A 24,754-nucleotide genomic window follows, 5' to 3' on the forward strand; every position below is an offset into this window, starting at 1 on the left:
TCACTTACCGAGAAAGAGAAACAAGAGTCTAGTCTTGAAAGACTAGAGAGGTGTGTGGGGTGCTCTATGCATTTGTGGTTGGCTGTAGAAGCCTTGTCGGCTGGAGGAGTTCTTTTTATGCTCTCAATACTATAATATATAATATATACATACAATATATAATAAGTATGACTGTATTGAGTGTGGGGGTGCTAATATTATATACATTTTTTTTATCGTACTAATATAATGTACATTTTTTTGTGAGGCCCGGCCCGTGAGCCCTTCTGAACTTTGGCCCACCAGCCCGGAAATTGGGCTAGCCCGTGGGTGGGTTTGGGCTTCAACTTAAGAAACATAGTCCGGCCGGCCCGGCTCGCAAAAAGGAAAAAGCCCGCTCAGCCTTGCCCGCGGATGGGCTTGGATAGTGATTTGGCGGACTGGGCTTGCCCAGCCCGATGACCCTTACTAACACCTCTGGCCTAAACCGAAAGGGTGAAAACAGCCACACCCTTACAGATTGCTCACAATGCAACAACATATGTGATGTAGTTTCTGGGCCCAAACCACACACACAATAAATTGGATCAATTGGAAGCTGTCAATGTGCCAATGAAGTGTTAACCAGGAGGATGTTCTGGATGCACCGCCAAAGAAGGACTTTATTTTCATAGGGGCATTAATTTGCCAGATTCGCTTCCATTTGCCCTCGTCACCACCTCCCCCACTTGTCCACCCTCTTGCATCATTTCTGATCCTCTGTTCGATCTCTTAACCAATAACATAGGCCGATTTAACTGAAAATTTCCCATTTGGATTCCTTGCCCATATCCTCTTATCCTGAACCCCAGTTGTAGTGGTTGGGACTTGGGAGACCCAAGATCTGCTCCAACATCCCGACTTATAAACACTTGTTTAATAAGTTCTTCATTCCAACCCATTCGGTCTGCATCAATCAAGTCACTGACTTTGCTCAACCTACCATCATTTGGGTCTTGTGTTAGGACTTTAGGAAGCAAGTGATCAGCCAGCCAATGATCTGTCCAAATGTTAATCTGTTCGCTATTTGCAACCCTCCATTTCCAGCCCTTCTCCACCACCTCCCTGCTCACTAGAATGCTCTGCCACGCTCACTATGCTGACTGTTTTGCTTGAGCTTTCAAGAAAGTTGTGGTAGGGAAATATCGGGCCTTGAAAACTTTGAAAAATAAGGAATCTTCACCCACCTCCAAACGCCATGCCTTCTTAGCAAGCATTGCATGGTTGAATGCTTCCAAATCCCTAAAACCCAGACCTCCTTTTCCTTTGACCTCCGTCATCCTCTCCCAAGCCATCCAATGAATTAATTTTCCTCGTATCCTCGGTGCCATTCCAAATATTTTTTTGCTATAATTGAATTCAGCATCCGACACAAACCACGTGAGATTTTAACACAAGCCATTACATAAGTGGGTATAGTTAGCAAAACTGACTTAGCTAGCGCCTCTTCCCCGGCTGGATTCATATGTCTCCCGTTTCAGCTTCTTTCTTTACTCACGATCCTATCCTTGACATACATCAATGCTGCCTTCTTAGATTGTCCAAGATTTCTTTGCATTCAGTTCTTTTTGTTGCTGGCGTATTGGAACTGAAAAAGATCGAAGATTTTTGGGTATTCACCAGTTGTCCAGAATTTTTCCCATACGATTCAAGGACACCCTTCACCACTTCACTTTCCTCCTTCACAGCTTTGCAAAAAATTAAAGAGTCATCCACGAATAGTAGATGTGAGATGGTGGGTCCTCCCCTTGAAATCTTTACTCCGCTGAACAACCTCTGTCTTTCTCTCACTTTCACCAAGCTCGATAAGCCTTCAGCACACAAAAGGAAGAGGTATGGCGAGAGAGGGTCACCTTGCTGAAGTCCCCTCTGAGGTTGGGTAAATCCATAATGCTGACCATTAACTGTAACTTACCATGAAACCGTAGATACACAATTCATGACCCACCCAATCCATTTTGAATAAAGCCCATCTGCAACATAACCTTGTTCAAGTAATTCCATTCGACACGATCATAAGCTTTTGGCTATGTCTAATTTAAGAGCCATGTAGCCCTCCTTCCCACCCCTTTTGTTTTTGAGATAATGAACCACTTCACGGGCCACAAGTATATTATCCGAGATTTGACGATCCTAAATAAAAGCACTTTGGTTTGGACTACTTAAATACAGTAAAACAGCACGCAACTGATTAGACATGGCTTTAGAAATAATCTTGTAAATGACATTACATAAAGAAATGGGGCGATATTGGGAAATCTGGGTAGGCGTTTTGACTTTGGGGATTTACACGATCTGTGTATGATTAGACTTCTCAGTAAAAGCCCTTGCTGGAAAAAACTTTGCACCGCTGATATCGCATCTCCCCCAACAATATCCCAATATTGCTGGTAGAAACTGCCTGTCATGCCATCTGCCCCAGGTGTCTTTGTGGGATCCATGTCAAATAAAGCTTGTTTAATTTCCATCGGAGTAAAGTCTTTCGCAAGTGTTGCATTCATCCTATCAGAAACTTGGGCCTGAATTCCGCTCACCACTTCATCCATTTGGGACTGTGGGGGTTCGATTTGACGGGACCTTGGCCTGGGCTAGGGTTCTCCTTCCGCTGGTTCGTTCTCCTGCTCCTGGACCTGCAACAAGTTCACTAGGGCTGGAGTAGCCCAGTGACCCTCCGATGATCAAGTCAGAACTCAGGGAAGAATGTAGATTTAAAGTTAGGGAAGAATGACATACCTCAAAAGATGAGTATCCCTTTGTATTTATAGACCTAGATTTGCTTGTCCTCCAAGCTAGCGCGTGAAGAGTACGCCCGGGTAACCGCCTCGGAAAACGTCATATATGACGACATGAGCGAAAACGGTTATGGAGCACATGACCAGATCTGACCACAATGATTACGTTTGCCACGTAGCCCCTTTGATCCTCGTTGTTATAACAAACCTTCCCTACACGAGTCCCACCGTGAACGTCCATACAAATATATTGCATGTTGCTGTCAGCTTACCGAGGCAGGCACAGAGGGATCCTCTCCCGACCGGTTACCCGAACGATACGCCGTAATCCATTTATATTGACTCGGGATCGAATCCCTCTCAAGTCCTCGGTTTACGGTATCTGGTATGGTTACCGGGCTCGAAACCGAAGCCACCACTGGGACGTTCCAGTAGTTTGGAAGAGGGAGTGAAAATGTTGTACAAACTCTTGGCCTATCTCCTCTAGATCCTCACACCATGTACCATTCTGTTTTTGAACCCCAGTAATCGTATTCCTCCTCCTTTTAGTAACTTTGGAGTGGAAAAAGGACATGTTACCATCTCCTTCCGAGATCATACATGCATCAAATGATTCCAACATAATGAATTTCATTATAGCAGCACATACAATGTAACACCCCGTCCCACATCGGAAGTCTACATGGATCTGTAACGCCCCAAGCAGACCACTGGCCCAGTACCCCGATTTTGATCCACAAGCCACACCACATGGTCCAAAAGCTTAAGCACAAGGTACTAGTAGTAGCCCACAAGGTTTGTTATATGCCCAAGATCATCCATGTAGACTTCCGATGTGGGACGGGGTGTTACAATCTCTCCAACTTTATAGCCTCGCGCCCTCGCGAGGGGTTGAGCACTATAATCACCAGTACTAATCAAACCAATAACCAAATCCAATCAAACTCCAAAGGCCCACATGGTCGTGTACATGGATGGCTCTGATACCACCTGTAACGCCCCAAGCAGACCACTGGCCCAGTACCCCGATTTTGATCCACAAGCCACACCACATGGTCCAAAAACTTAAGCACAAGGTACTAGTAGTAGCCCACAAGGTTTGTTATATGCCCAAGATCATCCATGTAGACTTCCGATGTGGGACGGGGTGTTACATACAAGCTTTGTAATGTAATGGAAAAATTGTAAGGAATGCTCCCCCCAATATGGTTTTTACTCAATTGCCTGCCAAAATGTAAGGACACAAGAATAAAAAATTACACCAAATGATGAGCATGAATGTGATTTCGAATTAGTGAAATTGAATCACTATTATCTACAAAAATAATATCTAATGTTGGTTGTTACTCTTGGCAGGTTTTCTCCCCCTCAAATAACCAGTTAATCAGAAGCATTCCAACTTCGTTGTCCACTCTAAAGCAGTTGTCGGCTCTGTATGTTGTTGCCTTCTTTTTTAGGATATATTCAAGAAGTTGTTCATTTCCCAAAGAGATCGATTTTTTAAATTGTAGTTCTTTGTGTGTATCAGGTCTTTGAATCTAAACCTATTCTCCGACGAGATCCTTGATGCCTTTTAAGGACATGCACGGTTGACAAATCTGCAAGGCCTCTACTTATCTAGCAATCTTTCAACGACGGGTTCACTATCATTTATGTATGTTGTTAACTAATTTCCCTTTAATCCTATGCAGAGATTTGGCTAGCAACAAGTCCATTATATATAGAACTTTTTTTGTTTTGTTGACAATCGATCACTTATTTATTTTCTTAAGGCCACTTGGTCAACTCCTTAGTGTTTGATATCCATGATTTTGAATTTTTCCCTATTTTCCATTTGAAATTGTCAAATTGAGTGCCCCTTATTAGGAAATTATGTTTACATAAATCCTAATCAAATCCTCATTAATTAGGAAACTGTATTTATGTATTTAATACATATCACTAAAAAAGGATACACAAGGTATTCAACAAACAAAAATGATGAAAACATAACCATTCAAAATGACAGGGATAAAAACTTACGTGATGTGGCCATGCATGTAGAATGATTGTTTAGTTAATCCAAAAAGAAAAATAAAGTTAGACGCATTTCTTTCTTTTCGGTTAAAGCGAGCCGATAGAACAAGAAGTATATACTTTTGTAGTTCAGAAAGTAAACTAGAATTCACCCAATAGGAAATAGAAACTCAACTTTTGCCTTGTTTTCTTGAAAAGAGAAGAAAGATTGAGTATCAAGTATATATTTCTCTTTCTTTCTTCCTTTTATGAACTGAAAAAAAAAAAAGGTAAAAAGAAAGAAAGAAAGGGATATGACAAAGATACAATAGCCTGCTTATATAAAAAAGAAAGAAAGAAAGATTTAAGATAAATAGCCTATAGAAAAGGTTTAACCTCTCTACTTTAAAGGGCACGTTTGTCTGATCAGATATGAGTATTAAATGAAATTATGGAGCATATACAATCAGTGTTTTGATGAAATTTTGATGACTCGATTAATTTAAACATCCTCATTGTCCGATATACAATACAAGGATACGTGTTGCAATCTAATTCATAAACATTAAACAACCCAAATTGTAGTAGTTTCAGAGCCAGGTCTCTATTATTGATGAAGTTACCCAATAGCTCCTCAAGCTCCGGCCAACTAAGCATTTCCGTTTAATTCATCAATTGGAGTAATTTTTTTCGACTTTGAACTTTATTGTCAAACTGTTTAACTCACATTTGCTAAAGCACCTTTTTTTGCGAATTAAATAAAGCTTTTTAAACGTTAAAAAAAAAAAAGAAGAAGATTTTTACATTAAGGCTCTGTTTGTTTAAGTGTAAAATATTGTACCTACGTTCAATTTCAATATTCTCAGATCTCTTTACGGTTTAAGCCCTCTCCTCTTCACACTATTTGTTAATTTCTGAAAATATTTTCAAGTGTCAACTAAATATCGAAAAATAAAAATTTAAAATTTATTTTCTGAAAAAAACATTTTACATCGAAACAAACGGAGCCTAAACCTAAGTTAACACCCCCCATATAAGCGTGTCGTGTTTGCTTTCCACGCGTATATGTGGAACAAATTGTGAAAACAGAAGATTGCGGCGAGGTAAAAAAAGATAGCGGCAAGAAACAGAGGATCGCGTCCAGGAACGAAAAGATACCGGCCAGAAAAATACGGGGTCACAACGGTAATCGATTCTCGATGACCATAGACATAACTTTGCAATTACTCCGTACTAGTTCCCCATTAGTCTGTAAGTATGTGACAAAGAAAGAACGTTTCTCCAACTTATTTTCTCCATTCACACTTCAAATTTCTTGCGTGATGAAAATAACATGGCAGTCTCGGAAACCAATTTCATCTCTGTCCACACCCGCTATGAAGTTCCCTTCACCAGAAAAGCTCCACCTATTACTTCAACTCTGCAGCAAGTCAAAAGCACTAGACCAAGGACGACAGACCCATCAACGCCTCATTCTCCAAGGGCTAGACCAAGATCCCTTCATGGCCACAAAACTAGTCCAATTGTACGCGGACTGTGGGGACTCGAAATCAGCCCACCTCCTGTTCGACAAAATGTCGCAACCGAATGTGTTCGCTTGGACTTCAATCCTGTCGGTTTATTCGCGGCGTGGAATGTCGGGTGAGTGCATTGGGTTTTACTGCGAGATGAAGTTGAAGGGTGTGGTTCCTGATAGGTATGTGTTTCCTAAGGTATTACGGGCGTGTGCACAGTCTGGGAATTTCAAAGTGGGGATTCAAGTACACAAAGATGTTGTTACTTGTGGAGATGAATTGAATGTCCAAGTTTGCAATTCGTTGATCGATATGTATTCGAAATGCGGGGATACTGAGGGTGCCAGACGGGTTTTTAGCGAAATGGCCGAAAGAGATTTGTTGTCGTGGAATTCAATGATTTCGGGGTATGTGTGTAATGGGTTTCTTGAATCAGCTTTGGATTTGTTGGGTTCTATGAGGTTGGAAGGTTTTGAGCCTGATTTAGTCACTTGGAACATGGCAATGGACGTTTATTGCAGAATGGGGCAATGTGACGAGGCTTGGAAGATTTTTGAACAGATTGAAGAGCCTAATATCATCTCTTGGACCACATTGATATCCGGTTATTCAAGGATCGGGAAGCATGAAGTAACATTAGAGATCTTTAGGGATATGGTTAGGAAAGGTGAAGGTTTCCCTGATTTGGATTGTATTTCCAGTATCATCGTTTCTTGCCGACATCTAGGTGCTTTAAAATGTGGGCGAGAAATTCATGGCTATGGCATTAAAATGGAAACTGAGTGTGCATTTTACAAATCAGCTGGACCTGCATTGTTGACGATGTACGCTAGATGTAGGAAAGTACGCGATGCAACAAATGTGTTCAACTTGATGGACAACTCTGATGTTGTCACCTGGAACGCCATGATTCTTACTTGTGCTGATCTTGGAACGAATAAATCAGCACTTGACTGTTTCAGAAAAATGCAAAGCATGGGTATAAAAAATGACCAGACCACGATTTCCACTGTTTTGCCAGTGTGTGATCTTGAATTTGGGACACAACTACATGCGTACATTAGTAAAAACGGTTTCAGTAACAGCCTTCCTGTTTGTAACGCACTGATCCATATGTATTCTAAAGGCGGATGCATCAAAACTGCATATTCTGTGTTTTCTGAAATGGTGAGTAGAGATTTAGTATCTTGGAACACAATGATTGGAGGATTTGGAATGCATGGGTTTGGTCAAGCCACCGTTCAACTTCTTATAGAGATGAATAAAACCGGCATTTGCCCAAACTCTGCGACTTTTACTTCAGCGCTATCGGCTTGTAGTCATTCGGGCCTTGTGGATAAGGGGCTTGAAGTCTTCCACAGAATGAAGAAAGAATTTGGCTGCGACCCAAAAATGGAACATTTTTCGTGTATTGTTGATTTATTAGCACGTGCTGGCCGTCTTGAGGATGCTGTTGGTTTCATAGCGAAAATGCCCCTAGAGCCTGATAAGTCTATTTGGGGAGCTGTTCTTTCTGCTTCTCAAGCCCAACAAGATATTAATTTTGCAATGCTAGCTTCAGTACATTTAGTCCATCTTGAACCTGAATATGCTGGACATTATGTGACATTGGCGAATATATATGCTACGGCAGGAAGATGGGAGGACGCTGTACGAGTGAGAAAGCTAATGGAGGGTAGAGGATTGGTCAAAACTACAGGAAACAGTTGGATTGATGGTGGAAAATGAGAAATTGAAGATTAAATTAACTTCCAAAGTTTATGAGGTGACGCTGTCAATTCGTTTTTTCTTGTGAACTGTAGCACGTGAAACAACAATTTTTGAAATGAGCAAGGTGGAGAAAATGAATTATTTCAAAAGGCCATTCAGTAATGCTTCAAATAAGTTTGTCTAACCAACTTTACTAGGGATATTTGATATCTCTGGTTATACAAGTATGAAACTCTGGTTCAGTTTACACCCATATTAAGATCGAATACAAATCTTAAAGCAGAAATATTTTGAATCAATTTAAGCAATTCTTGTGTACATATAAATTCCCACTAATGCCTTTTGATAAAAACAAAATGCACCTGGTCGTTCCATTCCTTTGTCTTCCTTGTATGCAAATAAATGCTTCTTACTGTGACACTTTCCTTCCTCTACAGTTTGCACAGTGTATGGCCTGTATATTGATGGCAAACTCATTAGGAATATGTAGCGGTCCAACAAAGCAACTAAGGAGATGCAAGTTTTGAAGTGACATATTTTGAAGGTGAATCTCGACTTTGAAAATCTTGGACTAGTTTTTGAAGGTAGCACTGAGTAACAATATATACTTTGATGTTAAGCGTCACAAGTTCAAGCACATTGGTTCATGCAACTCAAATGCATCGGTAGGACAGATTGACCACCCAACGAGGATAAATAGTTGCCTGTAGGCAGAGGACTGCAACCACTGCTTGGATTCGATGGGTATGAACTTGGAGACTTTGCTTGATCTTGAGGAGAAGAGTTGCCACCGTATCCACAACGAAACTATGAGCAGGTAATATGAAATATTTGAGGTGTTACTGTCTTTTTGTTCCTTGTGTGACTATGAATGTGTTACAGATGAAGGAAATACTTTGGATGTAGTTGTGGTATTGGTAAAGAAAAAAATATTGATTGGTTAACAAGGTAAAGCGGGGGCACGGAAGATACCCGCAAGTTGGGATGGGGGAAAACCCCCTACAGCGGGGCGGGGATGGGTTTTGGAACCCGCACAAGATACCGTGTACCCATCCCTATTTATGCCGAACCAAGGAACAGTGGCTTTGCAATCCTTTCAAACTGCACAAAACCTTCCCTCTCAACTGATTATCTACCATTTTCTAGGGTTTTGCAAGGACCTCATGATCTTCAGTGCGTGCTCAAGAAACAAGTAGAGACTCTCTGATCCTGTTCAATTGTTTTTTCATATATATACAATCGTCCAGTGGTTGAAGAACATCACTTGATTCCATATGAAACTTGAAGGGAAACTCGATATTCTATCACTAGTTCACAAATTTCAAACATGGGTTTCGAACTTTGCCTCAAGTGAAGTGGGTTTCAGCTTATGGGTTTCATATATCATTGTCTGGTCTACCGGCTGTTGCTGGCTTTATCTTGGCCCTAAGAGATGGTAAAATAAGAAAATTTAATTGCTTACCTTGGTCATTGGATAGTGGTGGTTCTTTGAAGAAGTGGGTCGTACCTGGATTGCTAAATCTTGGCAATAATTGTTTTCTAAATGTAAGTTTACGGGTATAACCAATTTACCCAACTGCATTTCAGTTATCTGAATCATATGTCAGTAGTTTCAGTGAACTCTATTGAATTCGAAGTTCTGTTGTTGTATATATATGTTGCATAACAAGATTGTGCAACTGGGGATCTATTATTTGACTCATTTGTGGTAGTTTTCAGTGTGTTATACTGAATTGAACTTCTGCTTGTTGTATGCCTATGTCAGGCTCTGGCTAGTTGCCCTTGCTTTCTAAGTTTTCTTCAAACCACAGTAGAGGAATGTGAATCTCTGCTGGGAGTGGAATGAGCTGATAGCTTGCCTCTTACAGTTGCCTTGGGTTCTATGATGGAAGTTAGTGTAAAAGTGGGCGTTTGGTAACCTTTTTGTTTTCAGTTTTTGGTTTTTGTTTTTACTTTTTTGAAAACTAATGAAGAAAACTTGTTTGGTAACAAGTTTCTACTTTTTTGTTTTTCATAAACTTTTTTAGAGTTTTTGTAAACTGTGGAATCTACAAAAAGGTGTCTTTCCCAGTTTTTTTTTTTAGAAATACAAATATTACCAAACCTGTTTCTACTTCTAGTTTCTTAAAAACAAAAAACTGAAAAGGTTACCAAAAGCATTAACTTTTTTTTTAAAAAAAAAAAATTTGGAATTAGGCCGTCATCACTGATGTTTGAAACTTGTTTACCTTTATTTTGACATCTTTGTTTCCCTGACTTCATCCCGGCCTCATCCTCATTGGATTGGTGTTTACTTCTATCCATTTTGCTCAATTTCTTGAGTTCTCCTTCTTACTATGAGAGCTAGTCTCATGGCCCATCAAACACGTTGCACCAAGGTATTAATTAAATTGAGAAATAAGGAATTAACTTTAGGTGAGATTCATGAGAAGTAAAAGAGTTGAAGAAAGACAGGGAGAAGAGGCAAAGAGCTTAGGTCACAAAAAATAGTCCGTCACCTTAGTCATGCTATACGTTATATTGGTGATTATATATAGTACTACCTACGTTCTATATTCTTAGCCCTTTTCCACTACTGACAAGATTTTTATTTTATTCTTGATTGGTGGAGAAGTTCTTGATTCTTTTCCTGACAAAAATACATTATTTAGTTATCCATTAAAGGGCACGACTACAGGAAGAAGACCATGAATACAAGACTAACGGAGTATGTGTTAGTGTTGCTGGATAGAAAGGATGTTTTAGTATTGCCCTTGCTGCTTCATGCATCTGAGAATTTTGTTCTGGGGCCTATCTTTTTGCCCAGTATTGGCCTTTGAACTGGGTTCGAACCCTATATTAACCGGGAGTGTCAGGTTGTACTGCTTGGTGTTGCTTAGAGGGTTACGCTATGCTACTTCTGGTTCAACATTTTACCCGTGAAAACAAGATTTGTCCTCTTTAGTCGAAGAAGTTTCAAGTTGTTATGTTCCTATACATATGTCTCTGGCGGACCTGACTACCATTCCTGATTGTAGGATTCTTGCTCCAAGGAGGATGGTGGACCAAAGTGAGCAGGAAAGGTGGTGAAAAAATTTCCTTGGGCCCTTTGATGGGATTATTGGAAGCAATTTAACTTGTGAAAGCTGTTCGTCTCAGGTTGAATGGCTCTCGTAAGATGATTTTTCTTCTTCTGTAAATCGATGATTTGAGTTACTACTCTTCAAGCCTGCACTTTAGCATATGTACAACACTACAACTAGTGTCTATTGCATTTGAAAGTCACGTCTGATACTGGTGGCTAAAATTTGCATCATCTGTCTAAAATTGGATCATTTTACTTTGGAAGAACTGGTATAGAAATATTACCACGATTTGTGGTTCCTAAATAAATCTTATTAGTTGTTTTGGATGTTTAACTCTTAAGGTCTACAACCTCGTTATTTTTGATACGTTTACTGACGAAAGGTCTCCTTTGGGCATTTTCACCACACATGGTATTCTTGCAATTTTTTCGTGCCATTTATTCTCTGTAATGATGTGAATACAAATAGGAGTAGTTTATTGATCATCTGACCTAATTTATCTTTCAGATCTCTATGGATTTTCAACTTTTTCGTAGGTTGCACCTTTCACCGGTGCTTTGTGGCGGTGCTAACGTTAGTGGAAGTATATTTGGGGTTCCTGTTATATTTGGTTAAACCTCGGTTCTTTGCACCTCAACTTTATTTTCTGATAACAAGTAGGCTACCTTTTCCCTCAGTTTTTGCATGTACTCTAGATGCCTGGATGTTCTCTAGAGGATTGCTTGAGGAAATTCTTTTTGGCAGAACGACTTCAGAATTACTCTTGCTGTCAGTGTTGGCATGGTGCTGCTGCAATAACGTACTTATCTTATATGGACGAAAATGAGGTATTCTTCTCTTTCAAAATGTTTTACTTCCTAGTCTTTAGTTGGTTAAATTGAGTTCTTCACCAAAACAATCACCCTCTCTGAAGCTATTTCTCATATGTGGGGCAAAGTCAACAACCACCCATTTGCACTCAACAGGAGAATTCTCCACCTCCTGATCCGAACACTGAATGACGAGAGAGTTTGTGAGGTTCCTGCGATAAACCTCCATTGTTTCTGATCGTGAATGAAATCTCCGTGGAATGGGCAAAAGTAAGCATTTATATGAAACTTTATACTGGAGACCTTAATTGTGAGAATTCCCCATGGAAGTTTCCCCTACGCTGTGTTGAATCAGAATTTATGGAAGAAACTTATGCAAAAAAACTAAAGTGCAGGCGACAACCTATTCAAACAAATCCTATCCTTTGTTTTTTTGGATAATCAGCGTCCGGTTAATTTACGCGCACTTCAACTGTTCCTTAAGACCGTAATAATAAACCCACTTGCACTAACGAATATCTTTCTTTCCTCTTTTAAGATGGACATGTATCATGCTAATCAGGTCATGTCTTTATAATCTCCTTTGTCGTATTGTTCAGGTATCAAATAATTTTTATTTTTATTTTTAACTGTGTCCGGTCAAGTTCACGAGCACATCAGACTTATTCTGATAAATCAATCTCACCGGCAAAAATAGCTTAGAATCATCAATTGCACTCCGGGAATCAAATCAGTTTAAGTCTATGCAGGAGAAAGGGGAGCGATGAAGGATCTAAATTAACAGATGCAAATCCAACGAGTCATGAAAATTGAAACTTTCCATTTCTTTTTTTTTTTGGTCAAGCGGAAAATCGAAACTTTCCATTTCAACTGTACAGGTAATTTACATTCACGGACTCATCTTCCCGCACCAGATCCTCCCAACCCGACTGGACTCACCGACACCCTCACCGAGTCAACTCATCCCTATCTTTTTTTCACAAGCGAGGTCCAGTACATCAACTCATTTATGGGTGTGTTTGAGTACCCTTACATACTCAGCTGGGCCCCCAGCAGCTCAAGTACATGACTTGCCGGAGCGAATCGTCGGCCTGGTTCCGTCTCTCCTCCCCGCGGACGAATCCACCTAGGTCGGATCCGTTCGCGCAGGAGAGCGGCCGGAGATCCGCCGGACTCCCGGCGGCGGCGGAGGAGACCCGCGGCTTGCTGTGGTGGAACGATCTGATGGCTGACTTCAGTTTGCAACCCTGATCGGCGTGGCCGTTCACGACGGCCACGGTAGCCGCCATCCAAGCCCGGCTCAGGTGACTCATATTGTATACTTCGTTAATGTTTTTAATTTATCTTTGCTTTAGTGAGCTCTCTGATGAACCGGAGATTGTAGAGGGGGTATATATAGAGAGAGGAGAGAGGAAAAGTATTGGGCAAAAAAAAAGTGGAAAAGGAATGAGTTACTATCCAATGCTTCCGGAGCATCTTTACGTGATGTTCTGAACCTTCTATCAACACGGATCCTGGTGAATGTACGGTGGTGGATAGTTCTGGAACACCGGAGAAAGGTGTTTTGGAAGTAGTTAATAATATTTGAGAGGGGCAGGTGGAATGCTTATCCGAACGGAGACATCAATGACTCATCCCGATGGGAACATGGTTAGCCAATAGGCTTGTCCTTCGCTCCCCTGTGATTGGTTCAGATCCGCAAGTGGGTGGGCCCATTTCAAATTTTTTTAATGGTTAATTGACTTTTATGCCTCCCAATTTTAGTAGTATTACTACTAGTAGTATTTATTTAGAGATTATTAATGTAGGAAAAATGTATACAAGCGTGTGAAACCGTATTGAAATTTATAAATAGTGCGTTGAAATTTGCATTTTTTTTTCATTTTATTTAGCTTACTGATGGTGGGTTCTTGTAAACTTAACTTATTTTTTTGTTTTTGTGTGTTTTACTCGTTTTTTCTAAATTTTTGTTAGGTTTGCATGATATTTTTTTGGATTAATCGTACTTCTCGACGAGAGCAGTTTAAAAAGTATAAAATTATGATCAAAAGCAAAAAGAAAAGTTCATTAAAGACGAAAAAAGTATCAAACTATCTTATTTGTCTAAAGTGTCGTCTTATTGAATTTTTTCAACATCTGTCCATATTTTTTTTATAATTTTTTAATTCGTCTCGTCGAGACGAACGAAAAAATAACAACGAAAAGCTAAATAAAAAGTTACGAAAAGTAAAAATTACCAAAATAAGTTTTAAACTTATAAATTTACAAAAACGCAGCCTGACTACGTCTGCCCCTTGAATTGTCAATAGAATGACCAGCTTCTTAAATAGTTCCCTTACTTACCGGACTATTGTATAATTTGATCTTTTGTCAATTCTACGTCACAATTATTAAATTTAGATTCGAGAACTCTAAATATTTTGACTTAATTGTAAATTAAATTTTCATTTGACTTGATTGAGTCTTTAGCATACAGATTAAAGATTAGAGATGAACACAAGTTCTTGTGAGTGTGAGTTATACACTCCCTTTATCCCATATTGCTTGTCATGTGTAAGAAATTCAATTTTTTAAGAAAACATACAGATTAATGCAGGTCTCCTTAGAAAGTTGGTTCCCAACGTTATCTCTTATTCCCGTTATTGAATAATTTGAATGCAGGTCTCCCAGTGAGTGATAATTTGTGTATAAATTACACATTTTTGGTTTGACGTTTTAAAGAGAGAAAACATTTCGAGACATTCCAAAATACTCGTAGAATGGTGACCAGAAACATGAGATGGAATAGGTGCGATTATTATTGGAACTTCTTTATCAGTGTTTTACCTACTCCAATAATTCAGGGGAACCATATCCTTTTCTTTGCGTGGGGCCCCCTGTGTACAAATGTCAAATGGACACAGAAACGCGTTGGATGGGCATGGATTCCATCCAGCCAGTAGCTTTCCATCTTTATTCCCTTTAGTTTTCTCGTGGGCCCATCACTTATTATTATTACTATGGGTATGGGTCCCACCACCCAGTTTTAACTCCACCTTCGGACAGGTTTCCTAACGAAAAGGGGAAAAAAAGATTACAGAAAATGGGAAATGATTTTTGCCACTTTTACTTTTTTATAAAATGCACTTTAATATTTATCTAATATACTCAAGGAATATAATTCTGTGTAGTTAAAACACTTAAATTCAACAGGCAAAGTGTGCCGAAATAAAATGAAAATAAAAAAACTGGTAAACCGTACGAATAAAAATGTTAAGTGCATAAGGTGTCGTTCCAGATAAACAGTAAAAGAAAGTTTAGGAAAATGAAGGTAATTTAAAGCTCAAAAATCAAGTGTTTACGCATATAATTTTTCTACCAATATGAATTTTGTTTGATATATTTCATTAAGATATTTTAAACAATGCAAAAAATCAAAAAATTATTTTTTCATTTTCATAATATGTGAAATTTCATTCTTTTTGAAAAGAAATATTTAAAAAGAAAGCGGAACGGGTCCTAACTAATTTTCCTTCACAACATGAATACTAGGACTATTAAAGTTGCGGGGTAAGTGTAAGGGTCCTTTAATCAATCGGTCTTGCTATACGATAAGTACACTAGAAGACAATAAAAACATATATTTCTTTGTACTTTTTACACTATTTAATATACATTTATACATTTATTATTGTCACTCTAATGAGCTGATTTTAGAATTTTCCTTAATCAAAAAACAAAGCATAAGAGTACGTTGTAGAAATTCTCGCAACATATCACAATAGTCTAACGATTGTAATGAAAAGGGCAGCATGATGGGTTAATAAGCAATAAATGGACACAGTTAGGGCTGCAAACGAGTCGAGCCGAGCCGAACTTTACGGTGTTCAAGCTTGTTTATTAAGTTTTTAATGAACACGAGCTCGAGCTCGAGCTCAGTGAAAACTTAATGAGTCGAGCTCGAGCCGAGCAGGCCTTGGCTTGACTTGAGCTCGAGCTTGTTCACGAGCCTTAACGAACCAACGAAAAATGTATATATATTATCGCATAGGCCTAATACAACCAAAAATATTTTAATTGTGAAAGTATATATCTTTCATTTTTCTATGGAGCGAGGGTGTACTATGTGTGCTCTCGCTTCCCTTGGTTGACTAGAAAGTAAAAACGGAAAGAACAAATTATGAAAATAACAATAAAAATCCTAAACTTAAATATATATACCCCGGCTCGCGAGCCGACTCGAGCCGAGCTTATCCTAGCTCGAGCTCGGCTTGTTTACAAAACGAGCTGAAAAAATCGGCTCAAGCTCGTTTGTTTAACTTCCGATCCGAGCTTGAACGAGCCACTAACGAGTCGAGTTGCGAGCCACTCGCGAGCCGCTTGGTTCATTTACAGCCCTAGACACAATTAATATACAATTGTGGGAAGAGGGAAATGTCCAAGTACAGTGTATAGAATCATGACTTGATATGCTCTACTCCAGCCTCTTATCCATATTTACCTTTTGGGAATTGCTGGTACACATCCAGCCGTCCATTTTGAAACCTGAATAATGAACGGTTCAGATTAAATTCAATCTGTTGGAGTCAAAATGGACGGTCGGGTCGGCTGCCTCATGTAGTGCGGGCTGCACTACAGAATTTCCAAATTCGCATAACTCCATTCTACTTCTCATTGTTCCCTCATCATTTAACATACCTTGGCCTATAGCACCAATTACGCTCAATAAAGCTTAGCTTCTAACATTTGTGTATTGAGAGTCTAGCAATATTATGCAATGATGCCATGCTGCCATGCATATGGACACAATTGTCTTGGCTTTTTGCAATGGTAATTTTTTAGGTTGAAAAAGGTTTGGCAAACATCTTCCTTTTCCATAAGGTCCTTGCTCTGACAATATCTGCATTTTTTTGTGTCTCATTGGAATTGAAGAAGATGTGTATACTTGAATGGCGCCCCATTGATACACCTAACTATTCCATCTTCTTGAAGTTCATAAAGGGATCGAACTATATCACAACTTGTACATTCTCTTTTATATTCTAGGATCATGCTTGAAATTCAGTGGTCCTTCAAAAATTCAAGAAACACTAGAGAATGTTGAAATGAACCAATAATCTAAAAAAAATAAAAATTGCAAAACTAACGAAGGCAATTGTTTTAGGATAAATACAAAAAAAAAAAAATCCAAAAATGATAATTAAGCCAAACCACGCCTAAGTGAATGGGATAGTTGAGGCGGATTTTAAGACACAAAAAAGTAATAGTGGTATGAGATGGCGGAGGAACCGAGGCAGCATAAGAGCGACAACAAGTTTAAAATGAAACATAAAAGTTGGACCCTCATCATGTCATTTCGCAAACAAAAATAAATCCACAAGTATAAACTCTCTATCCATTTTTTTTGTTTCGATACAAATTTTTTTTATAATCGTCAAAAAGTAATTCCATAAAGCCCAAACAAGTCAATTATTTTGGCTTTGATATAAATTCACACAACTCTATTTTTTTAAATTTCATTGACAACTGAAAAATATAAAAAAATGGCAAAAAAAAAGAAAAGATTATGCCTAGTTGTTTTTAAGTTGATTCATTCCAAAAAATGAAAGTGACAAGGTGTATTCATTCCAAATAATTCTGTGAAATTTATTTCCTTTGTCATCAGGGTATCTTTGTACTTCTCCCTCCCATTTTAACAGCATCCTCTGAAAAGTAACGGAGGCGGGGGTGTTCTTTTTCGAAGGAGATCCCCTGTCTGACTCCCATCCGGATAGGCGTTTGTCCGACTCTTCTCGGCCGTTGATCTTGCAAATCAACAGTTGAGATGAGCCAAACACTTTTTGCACCAAAACGACATCGTTTTTCTGCAAAAAGTGTTCGGCTCATCCAAACCGTTGATTTGCGAGATCAACGGCCGAGAAGAGTCGGACAGACCTCTGTCCGGATGGGAGTCGGACAAGGGATCCGATCTCGTCCTTTTTGCTGTGTAAGAAAAGGATAGGAGATTAGTGTTATTTCAAAAAGTCAAAAATCTCAATAAACGTATTTGTTTGTGTCAGAAATGTCAAGGGAGATAGGTTAGTGAAATTTGCCCTAGATAAAATACAACTGTTGTTGAGGTGCTTCTCGATGTTTGACCAAATTACTACTCTTACAAAATATTCTTCTATATTAGAAAAAAATGAACGGTTCGTATTATCATTGAGGTACCAAACTGGAACCCACGAAAGAGTTTGGAGGGAATAGCGACAGGGTATGGAGGTGAGCTGATCTATCGTTTTGAAAGGACAAATAAGGAAGAGGCCAGGAAAGAGAAAGAAAATAATGGTGTCTCCCTCATTCACGAAAAACTATTGGGTGCTTCTAGGGCCAGTGGTGGAGGTGTGTAAAGGGTGTAAAGGGCCCGAAGGGCTCTGGTCACCCACAATTCGAGAATTTTGTTAATATATAATATAATTAGTATACAATTCTCTGAAAACTTAAATAATTTTGATGTGATCTTATAAAAAATTGTATTTATTCTGCATTGTCATATAATAATAAAATTTCAATTTTTTTCATTGATGGAAATAATCACACGAGTGTCACAATTAATTGTCGATCGAAAAACAAAACAATGTCATATACAATATAGTAAAATAGTACAAAAGCTACACGATATGTTGAGCATATTTTTGAATGAAAATACTTTCTTAAGTTGGCCCCCTTCGGTCTAAAATTCTGGAACCACCACTGTCTGGGGCACTACGTGGCGGTGCTGCAACACCCTTCTTCACCACACATTTCTGTAAATCCATGGTAAAATATATGAACCTTTCATGAATATGTGACGAGGAACTGAGGAAGGTTGCTGGGGTATCGAGCGGTAATACAGCTACGAAGACCACTGAATTACTCAGTCACAACCTTTCAAGTGAGGTCCACAATATGAACGTCCAAAGCCACTTTGGTAAAGCAATTAAAAGTAATCCAACTTTATACACCACTGAGCTCAAAAAGTTTCCCCCTAATAATGAGCAAGTTTGTGGCTTTCTTGCTCCCCATCCCACAAAGCTTACAGGAATCTATCCTGAGAATGAGGGGAAAAAAACGATATAGACACACATCGAGTACACACTCATTTTCACGTGGATACGCACTTTATGCGGTATCTGTAGCATTCCTGATCAGAAATAAGGCAACACCAAGATTCAAAAAATTCTTGGATCGTTTGGATCTTCTCCTCAGGCATTAGTGTTGGATCTAACAAAGTTATCCATCAAATTTGTGCGGACAAACACAGCACATGAACATCAATAAGCGGGAAACAGTCGGGCGAGGGGATCAAGTAGTTATAGACAGAATTATCCGTATTCTCAGTCTTGGACACGAAAAAAAGTTCCACATTGATCCCTTGCATATACCTCATGAGTAATGCGTGCACTTCTTCGGTTACTGGAAATGTAATATTTGCTTAAGCATTTATCAAAATAGCCAGATGGCCAGGAGGTGGAACATATGATCCATCAAGATGGTAGACTTCAGCACCAGCGGATAGAATCCCAGAGAGAAACAAAGAAATGTTAATTTAACCCAAGGATAACACCACTGTAACAATTATCTACTTAAAGATATGATCCTCCATATGTTCTAATGTAATATATTCCCCACAGGACACAAATTAACCACCACTTGCCATGATCCTACTCTTTTCAAGCTGCCTAAAAGATATGATCCTCCACTCTTATTGCCTTTTGACTATTAAATCAGGTATTTGTCATTTTACAACAAGGACTTAGTAGTACCTGTTTTGGTCACCCATGGAAATGCAGAATCTATCTTGGTAAGTATCTAGAAGCAGCCATGAGCCATAACAGAAAATGGAATCCTTAGAAAACTCAGAATCATCTACAAACATCACATGGGGAGCTGAGACCCAGAAATTATGCACCAATGAAATACTAACCGGTTTTGAGAAACCTGTATTCAACATAACCACATGGAGTTTTTGACGGATGCCCCAAACACAGCTTAAGAATACGGATTATCTAATTTTATATGACGGATAGGATTTCACCAGTTCTGGAATTAGTATAAGATTAGTGCAGAATATAAGCTAGTGGATTCAGATATCAATCTACATCCCACTATTCAACCCAATTAAGTAACATTAAAAGAAGATATTTGTTGGAACTAAATCTTCAACTAGGCAGTTTATCAAAGTTGTCTCCTTTTTAGCTGTCATGTCGTTTAAAAATCAACTAGTTGCTGAACATTAGTAGTAGTGGTAGTAGCCCAATGAGAATATATATATGGGGTGTATACAAGGATCCATGCAAACGTGTATGGATAGTACTGAATTTACAATACTACTACTTGGGAGTCCCAATTTACACCAGCTAGGAATTGAGATGCTTCCCATAGCATGTTCAGAGCTTAACTGTCTGTGTTGTGTGATTTTGCCTGCTATGGTGCCTAGTATCTGTTGGGAATTTAACACACAATCATCATAAAATGATAAACAATTAAGATACGGCATGAAACTATAAAATCGCAGTCATAGTCAGTAAGATATGGAGTATTAGATAGTTGGAGTGGCTGTGAGATCCCTGGAAGGTCGCTGTCCTAAAACGGTATTCGCCTGTGTTATGGGATATGTTTTTCCCTTGTTTTTGTTGTTTGAGTTTTCTTGATTCCTTTGTTGGTGTCTGTCTGGCTTCCAAGGGTAGATCCCCTCTTCGTGGTTTGTTTGTTTCTTAAACAATTAACTTACTGGAAACCAAAAAACACTATACAGACTACAAAGTACCATATGATATAAAAATTAGCTCAAAAGGAGAATAAGGTAACGTAACTAGCCAAGTCCAACATAGTGTTCCGGACAAAATAAGTATTTATTGGAACAACTGTCTATGTTTCTTTCTCAAGTGAGTATCCTTCACAAACTAAGTGTGAATCCGGAAAATATATTCGGTATGCATTCTTCAGCAGAGACAAACCCTTAAGTACATAACTTCAGCTAGTATGTATTCCTAATACATAATCCTGTATCCTTCTTTTCTTATTTTTGCAGAAGTGGTTTATAAGCTAACATGACTTTTTAGGCCTATTGTACTCCTTTCGTACTTGAGGGAGAATTACCGGCAGGTGGAGGAGGCAAGGCTTTATTACCACTTCAATGGCCTCAAGTTTCCAAATCACCAATACATGGTAGCTGCATGTAAAAATCACGAAAACATGGTACCATGAAATGCTCGGACCCTTTTACCGTTCAATTGGAACGACGTCGTTTTGCTTTAAGTGTGTGAATATCAGAAGTTTCTCTCTCTTCTTCCACGTTCTCCATCGTTTCTCACGAGCCCTAGAATTTCTCTCTACAACTTCACCCCAGCCCTCCTCCAGTCTAGTTTTCCCTTTCTCAAATGCTCCAACTTTCCTTTGAAATTCTAGGGTTTTTGTACGAAACAAAATAGAGAAATTTCTCACATAAGAAAGACGATGGAGACGATTTCTCAAAGAAGAAAGGGAATGGAGATGATTAATTTGTGTCTTTTCTGTAATCAGTCCCATGGATTCTTCTAATTTCCCAAAAGGTATTCTTCTCTCTTTACATCCACACCCTTCCCCAAATGGTAATCACTAGGGTTTGCAAAGCTCCAAAGCTAGAGATTTGTCTTTGTAATTTTGTCAGAGAGAAGATGATTTGTGTCTTCTCTGTAATGAGTCGAACTAACCAAAACGGTAATTTTGGGTGAGTTTTTTTTTTTTTTTGGAGGTGAAATCCATGGGCTGTGAGTTCATTTGTGTTGAGCATAGAAAGCCCTTAAGCATTGCCTTGTGGATCTATTTTGGATGTTATATCAACATTTCTTTAGCCCGATTCTCCTTCCAACAATTCTTGAGGTGCGTGAAAAGGCTGTGGGAGAAACTGTAAGGATCAATCCGAGATGTGTGTAAGATGGCACGAGACACCCTAGCATTACCAAAAAAGAAGAAGAAACAACTACATTTTTTGGGGTGAAATCTTTGACCCGAAAGAAAAAATATCTTGCATCTGAAAATATTGTCTCGTGACAGAACAAGCCTAAGGTTTTTTTTTCTTACGAGTATCATAGATACATAATCACGAAAAGCTTTCATGACAGACATAGCTATGAAGGTTGTCTTTTTTTTTTTTCCCCTCTTCCAAAGTCTTAGGTCTGCTTTGAATTGTCTTCTGCAATTAATGAATTATGTTCCTTTGCTTCCGTTTTATTGACCGGGTATGAAACTTTTGATTGTTCGATACTATGTGGGAGGAGACTATTACTCTTGGTCCTGGTGTACGAGATGGGGAGAATGTTTTCAGTGTTGCCCACATCTTTGCTTCTTTTAATGAAACATTCATCGTAAGTACAATTCAATTTTTTTCCTATGTTTTAAAGTTCACTTCTGTTTATTATTTAGCTTTAGGTTTCTATGGTTTGGTTTGGGACTTATAAGAGGTGGATCCAAATGTGGAGCATGAAGAAGCACCTGGTTCAGATGGAATGGATGGTTTTTTATCTGATCAAGCAAATGCAATTCCTGGCATTGAGAAGAAAGAACCGCGGGGTTTATGAGAAAGAACCGTGGGTTTTTTCTCTGTCTTTAAGTATAAGAAAACTGGTATAGTTATGGTGGGTTCTATGCTAGAGAATATAAATTTTGAATTTTCCATTGCAAATGGCAAACACAGCCAATCTAATGGTCGTTTTGTATGAAAAGAAAAGAATGAATCTTGACTGCACAAAATCTCATGATTCTTACTCATTCACATGGAAAGAAGGGAGATGGACCTAGTTGCAGATTCTCCCCTTCACATCTGCCCTCCGTCACCTGTGATTTGAGGTTGGTTAAATTGTCTAGTACCACTACCAGTCAGTCTTTGCTTCAAGCTGCAGTATAGTGTAACTACTGAAGAATTGTAGTGATTATTGCAAGCTGAAAGCTTAAAAGTGATACAACTGGTTGAGGTACCTAAGTCATTCTCTCACAGTTTCCCTTTTTCCTTTTCATTTGGGTGCAAGAGACATAGTGCTCTAGGCGTAGAACATCTTGTTATTTCAATTTATGCCATGCAGTTCTTTTGTACTATTTTGGTTTAAATATCCTACAAGAAATTGCTAATCATTTGAGATCAAGTGATGGTTGAAATTTTACAGTGTATTGTGATCTAAAGATCAAGTAGCAACTGGACATTAGGAACTGTTTTAGCCTCTGTTTGGGAGTTGATTAATGAATTATCATCATATAGATTTTCTTTTGTCTTAATTGGTGTGGAAAATGCAACCAGAATAGCTGATTGAACTGGGAATACGAAGTTAAAGTAGTGTTAAGTATCAATAATATTTCTAGTCTTTCATAGGTTATCTCTTGATTTAAAGAACTTATATTTCTAGTTTAGAGTTGTGTGCTTGAAATCATGTTAAATAATTGTGTTTTTTTTGTTGCACTTTTGTATAGGTGAGTGACGAGATGGACTCGAAGATTGTTTGGCAGTGAACCTTAACACTTGTTTTGAGTTAATTCGACGCACTATGTATGGATGTCTCGTAGTTTTGCTCTGTATTAGTAAGAAAATTTGACCTTGATAAATTTAGTTGATTGCTTGGGTTCATGCTTTTTTTCTACTTTGACCTTGATAAATCACCAATACATGATATTTCCTATTTTAATCACCAACACATGGTAACCATGACCAGAAAGTTCTGGAAATGTTGAAGCAGAGGTACTAGTTGCAAAATGGAAGGCAATTTCTGTTGTTAGACAGAAAGACAAGAGGAATGCATGCACGCAGACACAGTCAAGGTGAAATCAACATCCGCATAAGGCAAAACAAGAAAATAACTTCACAATTGATATGTCACATTCCATTGCTTTCAATTAGGATCGCATAGGATCTTTTGATGGAGTTGTTTTATAGATATAACTAGCAAAAAATTATAGTTCTAATTAAACAAACATGATCAAATCATCTTGCATAAAGAAGTAAATGTACCATTGACTTTATCCTTTGTGATTTTTACACTATTTTTCTTAGATCGGTACTCTAATGTTTGAACAGAGGAACAAGTTGGAAGCAAAATGTCATAAGTTTTACTGAAGGTGCCTAAACCACGCTCCGCACAAATGATAGACGGAAGAAGGCCAAACTGTCTCCACGACGACGTTTGCGAAAGGCTTCAGTTGGAGATTAATGCTATGCGCAAGCGGCTAATCCGTCAAGGATTGATAATAAAGGCTATGAGGGCTACTAAAAGGGACAGCTCGGACCCATATGAAACAATTAGAGCAATTAAGAGGGATCCGCAATACGCAACCGATAAGGAACTGTCAGATTATTCTGATGACAAATAGGCAATGAAGTAGGGATTATGTATTTTGTTGGGCTATTTGGTTTAAATTATTATGTACGGATTATGTAGTTTGTTGACCTATTCGGTTAAAATTATTATGTAGGGATTATGTATTTTGTCGGCCTTTTACGTCTTCTTAATGGGACCTATCCTCCATTCAACCTCAACCAAGTTTATTTGGGCCAAAAATGACAACTAAAAAGATACAAAAGACTTTCTATTACACCATCATGAAAGACAGTCTATGGTTCCAAAGACTACATTTTTTTATCTTTAACGACCAAATTTTAATTTACCCGAGACCAAGTCTATGTTGCTAAAAGACTACACCCTATGTCCGTATGGACCACATGTTTATTGCATAAAGAGCACGTCATATTTTTGGGCATGTGGTAAGTGAAAAGTTGGTGGTTCTTTCAAGACCAAGTCTATATTACTAAAAGACTACACCCTATGTCTATAGGGACCACATGTTTATTGTATAAAGATCACGTCATATTTTTTGGCAAGTGATAAGTGTGAAGGGATGAAAAATTAGGTGGTGGTTCTTTGAAAACCAAGATCAAGTTCATATTG

At 38.6% G+C, this 24,754-nt stretch overlaps 1 protein-coding gene, 1 long non-coding RNA gene and 1 pseudogene across 4 annotated transcripts; all 3 read left to right on the forward strand.

The window, feature by feature from the left end:
* Positions 1-5,786: 5,786 nt before the first annotated feature.
* On the forward strand, positions 5,787-11,730 carry LOC131330563 (pentatricopeptide repeat-containing protein DOT4, chloroplastic-like). Of its 3 annotated transcripts, none has more exons than XM_058364187.1 (4): positions 5,787-8,024; positions 8,407-8,513; positions 8,590-8,786; positions 10,987-11,730. In XM_058364187.1, exon 1 carries the CDS (start codon positions 5,945-5,947, stop codon positions 7,985-7,987), a length of 2,043 nt encoding a protein of 680 aa, XP_058220170.1. In that variant the 5' UTR covers positions 5,787-5,944; the 3' UTR covers positions 7,988-8,024; positions 8,407-8,513; positions 8,590-8,786; positions 10,987-11,730. The 3 variants fall into 3 exon arrangements, with proteins under 3 accessions (XP_058220170.1, XP_058220172.1, XP_058220171.1); XM_058364189.1 differs by lacking the exon at positions 10,987-11,730 and adding an exon at positions 8,852-9,605; XM_058364188.1 differs by lacking the exon at positions 10,987-11,730 and having other exon boundaries at positions 8,590-9,605.
* Positions 8,985-11,915, forward strand: LOC131328634 (ubiquitin carboxyl-terminal hydrolase 27-like; annotated as a pseudogene).
* A 9,022-nt stretch (positions 11,916-20,937) lies between these two features.
* On the forward strand, positions 20,938-24,342 carry LOC131330564 (uncharacterized). Its single transcript, XR_009201142.1, has 4 exons — positions 20,938-22,189; positions 22,284-22,795; positions 23,286-23,630; positions 23,887-24,342. It is a non-coding gene; the product is annotated as an uncharacterized LOC131330564 (long non-coding RNA).
* The last annotated feature ends 412 nt before the right edge of the window (positions 24,343-24,754 follow it).

Source organism: Rhododendron vialii, chromosome 6a (genome assembly GCF_030253575.1).
Source record: "Rhododendron vialii isolate Sample 1 chromosome 6a, ASM3025357v1".
NCBI lineage: Eukaryota > Viridiplantae > Streptophyta > Magnoliopsida > Ericales > Ericaceae > Rhododendron > Rhododendron vialii.